Source organism: Sphaeroforma arctica (assembly GCF_001186125.1).
Source record: "Sphaeroforma arctica JP610 unplaced genomic scaffold supercont1.209, whole genome shotgun sequence".
Taxonomy (NCBI): domain Eukaryota; class Ichthyosporea; order Ichthyophonida; genus Sphaeroforma; species Sphaeroforma arctica.
This window is the reverse complement of record NW_014040349.1, coordinates 14844-30471: the sequence shown is the minus strand read 5'-3', so window position 1 is coordinate 30471 and position 15628 is coordinate 14844. Positions and strand designations below refer to the sequence as shown.

Below are 15628 nucleotides of genomic sequence, written 5' to 3'. Positions count from 1 at the left end.
GTATATATATATATATATATATATATATATATATATGTGTGTGTGTGTGTGTGTGAATGTGTGTGTTTATAACTATATGCTTTTATATGTACCATGTATGTTTATATAAGATATATACCTATATATCATCTACCTATCTTTATATATATATATATATATATACATATATATATATAGATAGATAGATAGATAGATAGATATGTGCGTGTGTGTATGTATGTATATACGTATGTATGTATGAATGTATGTATTTATGTATTGATATAAATACATTTGTGTGTATGTGTTGATGCGTGTTTTTGTGTGTGTTTGTGTGTATATGCATAGCTGCTTTACTTCTTAGTTTGTATCTATATGTGCATAAGCGTAGCTCCTTGGTACAGCATGACTGTGTTCATACTTTGAGTCTATATATGTAACTGTGCGTGTGTCTCTCTGGTGCTAGGCTGTGATACTTATCATGTAGCACAGCCACCCGCCTTATTTTCGGTCATGAACGTTTCTTTCTCAAAATACAGGTGATGGATGAGGAGCATCGGCAACAGACCACCAAAGGACTGTGGCTTGCCCATGATGACAATTCAAAGTCACTCATCATGGACGTCGAAGGCTCAGACTCTCGCGAACGTGGCGAAAACCACATCAAATTTGAGCGCAAAAGTGCCCTGTTTTCCCTTGCCATCTCGGAAGTGCTGATTATCAATATGTGGACCAACGATGTAGGCCGATACCAGGCCGCCAACTACGAGACATTGCGCACAGGTTTGTTTGTATGTCCAGAATACAAACCCCAGTTTACGTACATGTCGATGCGTGGTTCGTGTGGGGACTTTTCCTACTTTTTATTATAAAGAAGTTTGCTGCGAACCCGCTCTCTGTACATGTGCATGGCTAAGACTTTGGTACATCGTTGATCCATTGATTTGCTGATTTGCTCAGTTTAAACAAGCCCGTCGTTTGTTCGTCGTTTCAAGATAGCGGTAATGGTTTGTACGTCGTTTTAAGATAGTGGTATCGGTGTGAAAGTGGATCTGTGTTATTAACCAACATTTGCTTTCAACGCCCACCGCCTCCGCAGTGTTTGAGATTCACTTGAAGCTGTTCTATACGGAGGGCTCCCCAAAGACTCTGCTGTTGTTCATCCTCCGTGACCACCAGTCAACTCCCTTGGTTAACCTGTCGAACATTTTGCGCAAGGATATGGTGAGTCGTAGCACAAGGAATGATTATTAGTCACTTCGTCGCTTAAGGCTGTCCAGAACTTTGCTGATGATACTTACACCATGCCTCTACCAAAGTATATACGTTGGACTGGTATCCCTCTCTACATACGTTATTGATCCCGTGTGCAGTTGTCTCGACCATCCTATCTTCAAATATTCCTTATTTATACTCACTCGCGCACAGTGAGACGTGTCCTTTACAATCATAGCATGCAGTGGTTTAGCTTAGAGTGGTCTCTGCAGATGCTGTGTAGTAAAAGCAATGTGCTTCCATCGATCGTTACAGTACCCATTGGTCTGGGTTTTTTTTCTGCGCTTAATGATACTTTGGTTTTATGCTGTTCTCTCGCCTCCTCCGTGTTGCGAGTTTTCGGTGCAATAGAAGCGCATGCAAATCTGCTACATTCTTCAGCAACGTGTCCAATACACACATACTAAAACCAAACAAAAATGCGATGGCTTTACACGCAGGATGATATGTGGGTCAAATTAGACAAGCCGGAGAACCTCAAAGACACCAAGTTCAGCGACTTCTTCGACGCGGAGTTCACATCTCTTCCGAACTATGTATTCCAGAAAGACGCGTTTATGGACCAGGTGTCCACCCTATCCAAGCGCTTCACGGACAATAGCAGAGAGGACTATCTCTACAAACCTGTCTACAGTAAGCAGGTAAGTTTGTACTACCCAGCGTATTATGTTTGGAAAGACCGTCCTATACGAAACTATGTATTTCTAAAGTTCATACGAACAATACAACATACCTGCAGTTGGAGTGTACCATGTACAGTGGAAAGATGCACGTTAATAAGGTTAATGGTCCCGTGTGCACTTTTGATTTCGTGGTGCATTTGTAGCTTCTCATCTGAACAAAAACCTTTCCGTGTCACATCCCAGACACAATCACTCAGTCCTGTGTTATAGAGTTCCAGGTAGTACCACTTTCTCCAAAGCCAGACCCTGACCCAGCTCACCTTTCATTCAGGTTCCGGCCGATGGATTTCCAGAGTACTCTGGGCGTATCTGGGAGACCATTCTGGCCGAGAGAGACCTCGACCTGCCATCGGTGAAGGAAATGCTGGCGCGTGTCCGATGCGACGAGATTGCACAGGTAGGCTTGTACGTGCGCATCTCGCCGTTAGAAAGTTAGACCGCAAACTAGTATGAAGAGTCTATAGGGGAGAAACATGATGTTGATTTAATTAACAGAAAGCAATCTCTTCCTTGAATTTTCCCCATTCGATTGCCTGTGCAGTTTCTATCCTGTATGTCAGTCAGAGTTTTGGTGTATTGCACAAGTGCAAGTTGTTTGCACTCTAGTAGTCGTCAGTTACTAAATTCAGTCACTGATACAGTTAAGTCAACCAATTCGAACGCCAAAGCCGGGAGCATTACACCGCTGTATGTTGCTGATAACAATAATACATCACGTGTCACTGGCTGACATTTGTTATATCTACTGTCGCATTGAGTGCAGGCTGTGATGGCTAGTACCCGCAAGGAGTTTGAATCTTATAAGCGGGCGCTGAGTGACGGGGAAGTGGTGAAAGATCTGGGAACACTGATAGCTGAGAGGGTGAGTACATCACTACAGACGTTTAAGGAGAAAGGTTCCATCTACCATGAGCCAACGTACCTGGAGAGACGCGAACAACTCATTATGTCGATGGACGAGTACTTCTCGGAATTGAAAGACGCATATGCTCGTAATGTTGTTATTGCTCAGGTGCGTACTTACATATTTGAAGCGCTAAACGGTTTATCTGGTGCTACTGCTATGTGTTGAACATTATCGACCATTGGTCAACTATGTGTGCGTGCGCATAGTGCGCGAAGTGCACTGGGACACCTCGTCTGCACTACTAGATTTCTCGTTTAGTCTTTTTCTTTTTTTTGGTTCCGATTTCTATTTTGCTAGTGATAGCTTCAAAGCGGTTTGGCTGCTATTGAGCAGAGCCGGCAAAGGGATCTGCACCACATCCGCCCAAAATGTGTGCCAATTGGATCTCGCGTTTGTTCCAGCCAGTAATTAACTATCTCGTTCATCCTCATGCTGGTGGTATACCATTGCCTCTCGTTAGAAAATTAGTGTCCATGAATACCTTCTTATACAACTGCGAAGTTATACCGCCGTGCTTGGTTCATCCTCATACAGACGCGTACCATCGAGGAACATTTTCAAGCAGAACTCACGCCGCTTCTGGCCTCAGGGCGTCATGACATGTGGACGGAGATTGGACAAGTATACACTGACACGCTTTTAAAGGGTATGTCGTATTCGCTTAACAATCGTGTCGTCTGTGCTACGCTCTACTATCGCATAACATGTACTTAGCAAACTAATATTAAACAGAATTCGTCGATTGACACGGTTTGATCTTTAGGTACAAGCGCTGAGTGTCGTTGTCGCAATTTTTGTGTTAATGTTGACTGTAGACAATCGACGACTATATCCTACAGTCTCGTACAAGGGGGAGGGGGGTTGTCACCAATCTTAATTTGACACTCATGATCTGCCAAATATACACAAAGCGTGCAAGGATGTATGTTTTAGGGCTCCTTTCGGAGACGCATGCCGAGTAGTGCGGCAGTGACATATATTCGCGAAAAACTGGCCGTATCTCAGTCTCATTTTATTTATCTTCCACTTTTAAACCAATGGTACAGGCCAGGCCGATATCAACCAACAGTTCGCAGAAATGGGCTTCTCAGAAGATTTCACAGCTGCCACACTGCAAAAGTTCAACACGCACACAGTCGAGCTGGCCGAGAAGCAAATAAAACACTCTACACACGGATTGAAAGAAACAGCTGTCAAGAGGTATGTCAACTTGAGATCTGACAGGGATTCTCGGTTGCTTTTCTAATAGTCAGATGTAGCTGTGCATTTGAGTGAATTTGTTATGGGTGAGCGAAGCCCCAGTATAGGTTCTTAGTTGCGTGCCTCTATCTTTCGTTTGTGATCAAGATGCTGCATAATGACTGCGTTTAAAATCAAATGTACATGTTTACCATTCCCCTGTAGATTCGAGAAGAACTTCAAGTACGACGAGAACAAAATACCGAGGGAGTGGGGCAAGGATGATAACGTACCCGAAGCGTACACGAATGCAAGGAATAAAGTATGTGATCGGCTGCGTACCCTTTACCTTTGCTTAGCTTGTCAACATTGTTTGAGACTGTTGCGAATGCATTTGGGGATGATACGAGTGTCTTGTCTCGATGACATTGGTCATCTGGCAACAACACTAGCTTCAGTATTGAGCTTGCTCTTGAGAACTCTGTGGATCATGCATTGTTCGTTCGAATTAGTATATATATATATATATACATATATACTCCATGTGCGTATATGAGTATTTAATTCTGGCTGGCTTAGCCACGACGGAGAACATGGCTATAACCTGTGGAATGTCATGTTGTCCTGTCTCCTATTCGCATACTGTATGTCGATGTCTGTCCATGTACTGTTGGTTGTATTGGTTCATGCCTTACTGGTCCTTCCCGTGTGAAGAATTATATGAGCTCGCCTTCTATTCGTGTAGCTGCATGAATGCGTTCACATACATTGAAACGTATACGCCGGTATATCCGTATTTCGGTTGTATCAAAGTTGTAAGTCATTCGATATGATATATGCATGAATCTGTTGTGCAAACCATGCACTAATCGCAAATTTCTCCCAATGGAACAGGTTGTAGACTTCATCGGATTATTTACAACGATGACCCTGCCTCAGGTTGAGGGGTCGTTGGAGGCCACGAATGTACAGCTGCTGAAGCCGACACAGGTGGATGCGTTGCAAGAGAGCATAGACGAGCTCATCAAGCCCATTTACGAGGACGCTCTCCGTACACAGAAGGTACGTGTCAGCCGTGATCTTGTCCGTATTCTCAGAGTTTGTGCTTGATTCGGACTCGGGTGTATAACTCTGTAGTACTGTTGTACACCCGTCCGTCCGCAGTAAGCGCACGTCCGCTTCGCTTCCCCAAACCTGTGCAGCCCTTCAAAGTATACACATACTATCAAAACTAACATACCGTACCTTCGTCCCCATGTTCGTGCCTGTCTTATAGCGCACCACATCAGGTGCTCCGCCCGTGTGGTTGATTGTGGTCTTCCTGGTGCTGGGCTTCAACGAGTTCATGGCCTTCCTTGACTTTGTGACCACGCCTTCTAACATGGTCTTCGTGCTGTTTGCGGTGTCCATGGCCGGAACTGTATACGCGCTTCATCATCTAGGACTAATGGGTATGTTTGTTTGGCCTTTGGCCTCTCTGTCCATCGAAATGGATTTGTTTACGACCACAGTGAGAGATAACCCTAAATTGTCATCTTGTGTAGTCTGTTGGTCACAACTCTAGACGCGTTGCATCAGTTTGGAAATCATCTGCATGCCTACGCGTTACCTTTCAACGCCTATCGTCGTGAGCTATCGGTGCTCTTAGTTAGATTGATGTGCATTTCAGAACATATACACGGCTCTGTGTGTATCGCATCGCACAATACTAAGATGTCATGGCAATTCGATCATACCTCGTATACCGTATCATAGGACCTGCCGAGTCCGTTGCGAGGAAGGCGGTTGAGGAAGTGTCGAACCAAGCCCAGGACGGGCTGCTCATGTTGACTGAGAAGCTGCAGGATGCTTCCGCGAAACGGCGTAAAAAGGGTGGGTTCGATGGTGATGTTCGATCCTTCGTTGTTTTGTCATGCGTGTCCTGTCTTGTTACAACTGATACCACTACATGCAGCTCAACCTTTGTTTCTCACAGTGGTACCCGTTCTGTCGTATAGTCCATGCGGGTAATGTGACAACACGTCTTCTTAACATTCAGCGGGTTCACTTTCTCCGCCCTTCCGCATGCACTGCTAGCGCTGTGGCAGCCCAGCCTATTTGATCGCTTATGTCGTTATGCCTCTCTTTCCTTATAGAGGATTGAAGGCGTTGTCTTTAAATCACTCAAATCAATGTATCTTCTTTTTTTTTGTAGAGGAATGAAGGAGTTCAACATCACTACTGTAGTTTCGATTTTCTGGGATTGCGCGCTTTGGCCGATGATCCAGAATGTCCCGACTATGCTGTGTTGTGCTGTGTATTAGTAAGACACAAAAGATTGCGAACGAATGGAGGGAAGATGGGAGTCGGAACGATGCAAGTTAAGACAATAAACATCGGAGCTGCAGTAGAAATGGGCAATCTGTTTTAATTTTATTGTTAATTGTTGTGTATCTGTAGCGTAGCTGCGAGCTTGCCATTCCCAAATCTACCACTTGAGTGCAAATTGATTAGATTAACACGTGTAGTATCAGTGACAGGTCCCGCATCTATACAGCAGAATTCAATCGATTGCTTAGGTAGTTGAACTTTAGGTCGCTAATCCCTGGTCAGCAACTGCCTACAGAGTGGATCGAAGTGTCGTCATAAATCTACAATATTCCAACATATGGGCAATTTCACGTCGGCATTCTGCTGCAAGGTATGCAATCGATGGTGCAAACATGTGCATTACGATTGACACCAGGCGAATCGCATTTCTCTAGACTATGCAGAGCTGCAAAGGAAGCTATACGCGGGTGCTTCGTTGCTCGACAAACTCGTCGTGAGCTCCTTCAGAGGCTTAGAAACGAAAGTATGCCTTCTCCCGTTGCTAATTTCCCACCGGGTGCTACGTGACAGTTCAATACTGCCTCGCAGACTTCAACGATGTTCCCCTCTGCGTTTCCCTCCCCCTTTATTTCAGCAGTTCTTGTCGTGTGGTTTTGACTTTGACTTGCTATTGTCATGGCATTCCCTGCTATTTGGCCGCAGATATAGCGATACGTTAAAAGAGCAGACTCGGGCCAAAATGTGCAGTGGTGGGATTAGTGCCATGATGTATCCGTTTCTCCGTAGCGGTCCTTTCAGCAACACTTCGAACCGACTTGCTTTCCCTGGTATACGCGATTTTCGGACAGCTGCGGGGCGGGACAGGCGAATTCAAGTTGAGAAGAGGTTATTAAGAGCGTGTGTTGTGTGAGTAGTCGTCTAGCTAACTCGCTCGGTGGTGGTGCTGGCTTGGCGATCGTTGTTGGACTGGGAATGTCAACAGAACAGTTCCAGCTGTCGGCAATTTCACGAACAGGTACCACCGCGTGCACGGATAATATAAATATTTATTTGCAGGCACACAAGTTCGCTGCCATGATATATGCAACTGCTTTATATATATACAACCGCTTCATACAATTTGGGCAACCGGTCTAAGCAGAATTACTCGAAACACTTACCGTACTCATAAGCACCTCGAGTGTGTTTGATCATACCACGGTCGAGCCCTTTGAACCACATGAACGTCGATATATCGACGAAAAGTACCAACACCTGTTGGTGCGAATTGAATCCCAATGATTAGACGTGTACGAAGGTCCAATTGCAACGTAATGTATGTTGTAGATGTGGATGTTAGGGCGCTTGATGCCGCTCATGCGTAGTAGGCCACTTGGAGCCTGTTTAGCAAGCATCGAAATCATCTGTATACCTCCAGCAGTAGGATTATCAGCACCAGAATATTGAGCGCTGACAGAGGAACAGCCATGAACGTCAGTGGGCCTCCCAAACCGGCGCAGGATTCTGATTTGCTATGGCCCTGGAGGAAACAATCTCTCAGAATTGGAGCGGTGATCCACAGCGCATACCACAGTCCCACGCAGGAGTATACCAGGAAAAGAAAGAAGTGGGCGTAGTTGCACTCCCAGACGCAGCCGTTGATGAAAGGGCAGTGATGATCCATGTACGCTGCAATTTGTTGTAGGATATATGGTTGCGTTAATATTGATTCGTTCATATAGGATGCAACCCCATCAAGGTAGCGATCGATATACATAGGTACTGGCACTTAACTCTGACGAGGATCTGTAGTTGAAGCAACAGCAGCATACAAAACGTCCACGCACAATAGAGCATTGTGACTAGGTGATTGTAGTTTGTCAGAGCAAATGTAAATATTAGAAGTCGCTTTGCTATATACTTCGTACCGGAACACGATCGGCAATGATGACAGTGGAGCTGCATCCTGTTTCTTTCAATAGCGCAAAACTTGCATACACGTTTTTCCTTGTCATTTTGTCCAATTCCTTCTATCCTTCGGCCACTCTATCGTATTGTGTAAAGTTGATGTCGTATGTTAAAGCGTAAATATGCGACAGAGATCACTGCGATAAACTGTCATCTCAAATATTGATCTGTAATATTCGTATGCGACCCTGGAAACATTACTGTATACTAGTGTTATGCATTGGAAAAATTGATCCACGTTGATTCATATTTCAAATCTTGAAACGATTAGACTGCAGAATAAGTGCAGATGGACTACCTCATGAACGTTTGAATTCTTTGACGACAACTCCTGTGCCTTCACTTCGGCAGCGTTATCCATTTCAGAATTCTCTCCTTTTATTTTAGCTGTGATTGTGCCACTTGCTACCTCTATGCGGCTGACGTTGTCATCAAGTCTATCCTGTTGAGCGTGAGCACCATCGGAAATTGCAGATGTATTTGACAACGTTACGTTATCACAGCGATCAGATCCGCTAGTCTTATCCACTATGGAATTTGCTACTACGGAATTTGGTACTGAACCTGCGTGGGCATCTGCATAAGGTTCTGGTTTTGCTGTTTTACTATAAGGCGTCCAAAGCTCGCTGATCCGTTCATTACGCGAGTTGGGTTGTAACGCGACAGCTAAAAAGAAGTGGCAGAGACCATTGATCACAAAAAACCAGGTGATTATCGTATGGATAACAGTACTGGTGGAGGAGGTCCCATATTCTCGTTGCATATGCGGAAGAACCTGTATATGCATACGGATACGATAAAATGAACGTGCGCGTTTCTAAGTGAAATTTTCCGGACTGATCTCAAACGCTTCTTGCAAACTTAATAAATTACACGCACTAACTACGCTGTATCCGTTCTGTATATTTGAGTAACTATGTTGGGTAAAAGATGCTTAGATTAGGATCTTTCAGTAGTGTCTTTCATCTCGTGAGGTGTAGAGCTTCTATAGTCGTCCTTGAACACAGATACGTACCAGGCTTCGAAACTACTATCAGTATATATGCGTTCGTGGATTGCCTAGAATGTTCGCGCATCGCACATGAAATCTATTCAATGTCAAAAGAAGCAATATTCTAAACATCGTTAGCTTGAATGAAATCGGAACCATATATATGTATACAATATATTGTGAGAAATTATTGCATTAAATAACGTTTCTGAAGCTTGAACAGAGTCCTCATGTTGGATACTGAAACTTTTTTTTCATTGCAGAACGTAAATTGTGTATATTACACGATAGACTCCGTCGGTTCAGTGGAAAAGTGCACAATTTTTACATTTTATATGCCTATATGTCTCTCTGAGAGAAACTTAAGGTTAAGACAATCGCATACTGCTTACATCAAAATTTTGGACATGCAAGACAACGTCGTACAAATACATACCTTAACAAAGTGGAAACATAGGCAGCACACGTATACGCCGACAATACCTATCATTAACGATATATTGGATGCACTATTGGTTACTCTGCTAATGTTTACGGGCAGGAAGGGCGCCATAAAATCGAGACATAATGGTATCATCAGCAACCCCACAGTACCTATTAAAAAGTATACGATCACATTGTAGCTATCTATGTCTAACTCGATTCGAGTAAACATAATGTGGCCATCTATTCGAGTTTTCGTGCGCGTGTGCAAATACGCTATATACAAACAATTTTATCTTGTACTTTGATTTTGTGGTGTATTCACTAGGCTAAGTAAGCTTGATTCAGTATTTAATCGAATATTCATGTCAACTGTATTTATTTATAATTTGTCGTGTTGTATTTGTTTATATTATTATTATTGTTTTTTTTATGAAAAACAAACAAACAACAAACAAAACAAAACATTGTAAAAGAGCTCAAAAGTATGTAGTGTACCATAGCATCCCTCTCAAACACGGAGTACATACTCAATTGTTTGGTAGCGAAGGAAATCAATACGTATGTCAATATGATTCGTGTTTTTGTCTTTTTGAACGGGCGGGACTCCGAGTCCGTCGTCCAAATTACAATCGTCCATAACTCCATATTGCCAAAACCAGTCTCACACCAGTCACACACCTGCTTCAGTATCAAATCGAATCGGATTTTCTTATGGTTACGTTTCATTGGCCTTTATTATATTTACACTTCACAAAACCTGTACAAAATAGAAAATACAATATAATACATAGTACATACCTGGATCCCTGGGAAATACAGCACTTCTATCTTTTAAATCTTATTTTTCGTTGGCTCATATTGGTTGCTCAAATTCAAGCTTTGAACCTGTCCAGAACAGAAATGTATACAAATTACAAAACAGTGAATAATTTTCTTGAATATATAGTCTACTTTGATGGCCAATCGAAATACGAGTATCTATCCCCTATCTCTACTCTATAACTAGAGAAAGTCTCTACTCTCTATCTCTCTCTCACTCACTCTCTTCTTGTGTTGTGTGTGTGTGTGTGACCAGCAGTGAGGCAGTGACTGTGTGCGTGTGTAGACTGTAGGCTGTTGTCAGTGTAGTGTGTGTGACTGGACTGTGTGTGTGTGACTGTCTCAGTCGCTAATTTGAGAATCCCTTATGTATTTAGTATTTATTTACTGACTAATGTGTAAATAAATACTCTCTGCGTCTCTCTCTCTCGCGTGATAGCACTGATAGTGTCGAGAGTGTGGACGTGGTCGTGTGGAGGGTTTCCTGTCCGAGTCTACTACTATTACTACTAAATACTACATTAACATACTACTAGTAGTAGTATGTAGTAGTAAAGTATTGACACTCTACTAGTAGTAGTAGTCTACTATGTATTTAGTATGTAGTATATAGTTTACTGTCCGTTTTTTTATTAAAATCGCTTACATATGACGGTTGAGCACTTGAGATTAGCTCCAGAATCCAGACGCCAGACTCCAGACTTCAGACTTCAAAACTCGTCTGTGAGACTGTGACTGACAGACTGTGAGACTGAGTCCACTACTAGAGTAGAGTCCAGGACTCCAACCCACCGACTTTCCCCGCTCCAGTCGCCACTCTTCATGTTCCACTGTCCACAAATCTCCACTCTTGAGTCTCAGTCCTCCACTCCTCCACCAGCAGTCCTCCCCTCTCGCTTCTCTCTCTTCTTCTTGTGTGGATGAAATTGAAACGAGCGGTGAGTTCACTGAGTTGTTACGTTGTAGCTCTTAACTTTTTTTTAGATGCCTGTTCAGAATGGTTGGTAATTGTTTAAGTCTAACGATCCCCTCTCTCTCCCAGAGAAAGACAGAGTCTTCAGCCTTTCCCTCTAAAACACTACTACTACTACTAGAGAGATACTACTACAGAGACAGACAGAGACAGAGAGTAGGGAGACTGGGAGAGTTGTCGACAATTACAGGGTCGTTTGTATTTTCAGTATTTAGTGGTAGAGAAACTTTCTTTCCGCTCGAGAGTTCGAGACCCAAATCCAATTCCAGAGGACAGTCAGGAATCCAGGACAGTGAGGACACAGTGGGCCATGCAATTTGTTTTATAGACCGATCTTCATTCGATATATGCCTAGCAACGACAGAGTTTTCGAACGATGTTTTTTAAAAATGCCAAAGACAACTTCAGAATTTTAACAGTTTCCCAATTCCCACAGTCCTACCTCTATATATTTAGCCTATGCCTGCTATGGTGCTCTGCCGCCGTGACGCAGTCCCCAGTTCCCCCAATATTTTATTTGTTTTTTTTATTTTTGAATTCAGCCTGTGCAGTCTTTGAGCAATTAAGAGTAGTCTCCGTCATCTTTTCCAAAAATTGAAGGATTAACCTTGGCAATAGAGTAAGTGAAGTTAAAAAATTACACTGTAGTTACATTTATGTTTACATTATTTTCTCCCATTTTTGAGTCCCTAATTGTGCTACGGTCTACGGAGGACACAAAACACAGACATGTGAACTGAGATTAGTTGTCTTGAGATCGACGTCCGTGTGATCATAGTGACCTACACTGCCAACATAACTGAACTTTTTGTTGGAGTACACAATTTAGTCTTTTACTGTCGATATATCAGCAGTTCTTACCTACTTATAAGAATCCTGTTACAGCTGATTTACTTTCACTGGTTGAACATTACCAATGTATCACACACTCAGAGTTGGTTTAGCAAGTCCATAAAGCTGATCTAAGGCATAGCAATCAGAATTTTAGAATTTCGGTTCTTCCATGTACATTCAGCGTTCGAATGCACTTGTTCGGCATGTACATTGTATTTACATAAAATCACGGTAGATCCTAGCTTCATTGTAGAAATATATGTATAGTTTGTAATACAGAATAGTAATTAAACCGGGTGTTGTTAGATTAAAGTCTTCGAGCTGGCATCGATACATGATCGAGCTTCAGGAATATACCAGCTATAAATAGCACAATAACAGAGATCGTGAGCGACACAATCATTGATGATGTACCCGTCAAAATCATTTGTGCTATTATGCACTTACCTGTGCTCGAGTGGCATAGTGAATGCAGGACAAGCAGTCTCGCACGATGTGGATCAGGAAGTACGTGAACAAGGAGTTTGGGATTTTAAACCCCTTGTGCCTGGAAATCGTGGTAGCAGCAAAGGTGAAAATAGTGGTGGTATTGGTGAGAATATGGACACCACGCATGATATAGCAGTTACCCATCCTGAAAATTCGCACTCATGGTTCCATGCAACGGCTACAGTCACCCACTCGCTTACAGACACAAAAACAGTCAAAGCACCCATGGTTCCAGAAAATAACTGCCTGACCACTACACTTATCACCATCGGTAGGCACATGGTTGACCTGCAAGAGGGTGGTGAACAGGTGTTTGAACAGGTAATTAGACCGTGCATTGAAAAATTTAATTCCCTTCTGCCAGTAGGCGCCAAGTGTGATGTGGACGCATCAGTATCACTGGTTGATACCTACTACAGTGGGCTGTTGTCATGGGTGCCCGGCACACATGACAGTAACACCTATGGAGCACTTAGAAAATCATCGTTGCTAGTCAATTTGTGCGACGAACCCTGTGTGGAAGCTTTCACGAAGTGCTACCAGAGTCAGACGCTCAAGGTGTTCATAGACCTGCTATTCCCACCCATTGACAACCAACCACCAGCAAGCTCTGAGTGTGACCTTGGCGGTGATTTGAAGATTCCCGCCTACCAGCTTCCCGTCGATCCACGCCCGGCAACACCTGCCAACTGTAAAGTGCTTTCAATATGGTTCGATCCGGACACGGGACGAAGTGAGTGGATCTGCGGACTTTGCGACGAAGGGTATTACAGTGACGGTGATAAGTGTACTAAAGCTACTGATCAGCAGTGTCTGCCTAATGATAATGATGGTTGCGAGGTCGACGTTGGAAATGGCCCTTACTGTGCATATGAAGACTTCAGCGTACAAGGAACCTTCACGGGTGAGGTCATCCAGGTACGTTCACATGTGATATACACAGACAAATACAGCATCTTCTCAAGCTCAAATTATGACATCGCTTTTGCAGACAACCTGAATTTTTTTAATCTGGCCATATTTGCTTTTCTACATAAATGCTATGCCTGTATTATTTTTTGAATCTGGAAAGGTTGCGTGTATATGATACTAGCTTGTCTAACGATCTAATCGAGTGTGCTTTACTTTGTGACCCACGAATTTTATTGCATGGCATTCAGAAGTCTTTTACATTGGTAGCTTACATCACTCTCGACGCTGAACTCTCACCACAGGCATGCCTACCAAAGAACTGTTGCTCCAAATCAAACACCATCACCAATGGCATGAGTTTACTCGCAACTTGTAATAGCTGCACCAATGAAACTAGAGCGGACGTAGTAGATGTCATTGACCCTGGCTCTCCGCCTACTGATAACAACGTAATAATTGTTGATGAAGAACGTGGCCCCCCCGATACTGGTAATGCTGGAGCCCCCGGTCAACAGATTTCAGTAACAGTGGTAAATATTGTGACAGAGCAAACTTTACCTGACGTTCCAATTGCACTCACATGCGAGGACGATACCAGTATGGTAGAAAAGAATACAGACGATGAAGGTACTCGGGAGTTCAATGACTTGCCTGACTGTACATATAGTATCAGCGTACCGGGTAATGTGGACGGATCCGGGCCTTTCTACGGTTTCTTCTTTGAAGGAGATACCGATGAGATTGTAGTTGGTAGCGCAGAAGCACTTATTCCAGATCGTGCCACAGGAAACGTAGTTGTTTATTACGGAGATGTTGGAAGTATCGAGGGAACAGTTTTGTGCCGCGAGGGTGCAGATGTGAGTGGTTGCGAGGGCGTGGAAGTCACTGCTATCTGTCCGGGTAATGCGATGATGTCGCAAACCACAACCACAGATGCAAACGGTGAATATGTATTTGATGAGATGTTGATGTGCGACTACACAGTGTCGGTTCCACCTACACTGGATGAGTGGGTATTAATAGACGGACCCAACGATGGCGATGGCGACGATAGTTCAACAGATATCACGTTATCCTCTTACAATGAAACCGTGACGTTGGGTACGTTTACCTACGGCAAGCTGGGAAGTATATCTGGCCACGCTCTAGAGTTGGTGTCAGAAAAGCCCATTGCCGATGTTGAGATCACAGTCACGTGCCCATTGTCAATGGTTGTATCTGATGAAGAGCAATTCAAAAATTACACCACAACTACTGACGACGACGGGTATTTCCTATTCTCGGACTTGCCCTATTGCAGATACATTATGTTTGCACCTGGCCGTGTGCTTGCAGTGGGTCCCATCTACGGCGTTGTTGACGAAGGAAGCAGCAATTTGGTATCAGTCACCGATATAGAGTTGACGAGCATCGCCCCCAACTCTACTGACAACAATATCTACTATGGTACATTGGGTAGCATCGAGGGAACCATTGGATGCGGGTTGGGTGATGAGTATAGCGGTCTAGAGAATGTTGAGGTAACAGTTACATGCAAAGACACTCCATCGTTCAGCCTTGCAGTGACAACTGATGGTAACGGAAGTTTTCAATTCGATTCATTGCTCATTTGTGAGTACACGGTATCTGTCACATCGACTCTTAATGGACAAGTGCTCATCTTTATGCCAGTGGATGGCGATGGCGATGATAGGTCGACAAGCGTCGCAATCACTGCTGATAACCTGAACGTTTCAGTGGATGGCACATTTACCAATTGCGAACCGGAAGATGGTGATGGTCTGCCTGATACCGGTGAAAGTGCAACACCTTCGCCAAGTGTGTCACCTAGCTCGACAATGACAGCCACGACGAGTTTAAGCGGAGAAGCGGACCCTACTCTTCCACCTGAAACGGGAAACAGC

General features: G+C 43.6%; 3 protein-coding genes across 3 annotated transcripts in view; 2 read left to right on the top strand and 1 right to left on the bottom strand.

Moving 5' to 3' along the window:
* Nucleotides 1–6518, top strand: part of SARC_03909 (hypothetical protein) — a 7470-nt gene extending 952 nt beyond the window's left edge. The window contains exons 2-13 of the mRNA XM_014302279.1: nt 519–762; nt 1079–1203; nt 1695–1895; nt 2209–2334; nt 2701–2949; nt 3379–3490; nt 3891–4044; nt 4249–4345; nt 4918–5085; nt 5300–5474; nt 5779–5895; nt 6218–6518. Coding sequence (XP_014157754.1) covers nt 519–762; nt 1079–1203; nt 1695–1895; nt 2209–2334; nt 2701–2949; nt 3379–3490; nt 3891–4044; nt 4249–4345; nt 4918–5085; nt 5300–5474; nt 5779–5895; nt 6218–6225 — 1776 coding nt within the window. The 3' untranslated portion in view covers nt 6226–6518. The remainder of the gene's footprint in view (nt 1–518; nt 763–1078; nt 1204–1694; nt 1896–2208; nt 2335–2700; nt 2950–3378; nt 3491–3890; nt 4045–4248; nt 4346–4917; nt 5086–5299; nt 5475–5778; nt 5896–6217) is intronic.
* Nucleotides 6519–6828: 310 nt separating this feature from the next.
* SARC_03908 (hypothetical protein) lies at nt 6829–10034 on the bottom strand. Its single transcript, XM_014302278.1, has 5 exons — nt 9866–10034; nt 8579–9055; nt 7745–7852; nt 7494–7587; nt 6829–7181 (listed from the first exon to the last, which is right to left on the bottom strand). Exons 2-5 carry the CDS (start codon nt 9041–9043, stop codon nt 6964–6966), a joined length of 885 nt encoding a protein of 294 aa, XP_014157753.1. The 5' UTR covers nt 9044–9055; nt 9866–10034; the 3' UTR covers nt 6829–6963.
* Nucleotides 10035–12731: 2697 nt separating this feature from the next.
* On the top strand, nt 12732–15518 carry SARC_03907 (hypothetical protein; the record flags this gene model as incomplete). The annotated part of the gene is made up of 2 exons (XM_014302277.1): nt 12732–13730; nt 14027–15518. Coding segments are annotated over 2 exons (2491 nt in total), but the record flags the coding sequence as incomplete, so codon positions are not given.
* Nucleotides 15519–15628: the final 110 nt, after the last annotated feature.

What these genes read in the sequence shown, in the direction of transcription:
- SARC_03908 (XM_014302278.1), bottom strand. Translation starts at nt 9,043, where the DNA reads ATGCAACGAGAATATGGGACCTCCTCCACCAGTACTGTTATCCATACG. An exon ending in TGATAATCCTACTGCTGGAG is followed by an intron (nt 7,588 to 7,744) that starts GTATACAGATGA and finishes TCGCACCAACAG; the next exon opens with GTGTTGGTACTTTTCGTCGA. An exon ending in TCGAGGTGCTTATGAGTACG is followed by an intron (nt 7,182 to 7,493) that starts GTAAGTGTTTCG and finishes CCCGCCCCGCAG; the next exon opens with CTGTCCGAAAATCGCGTATA.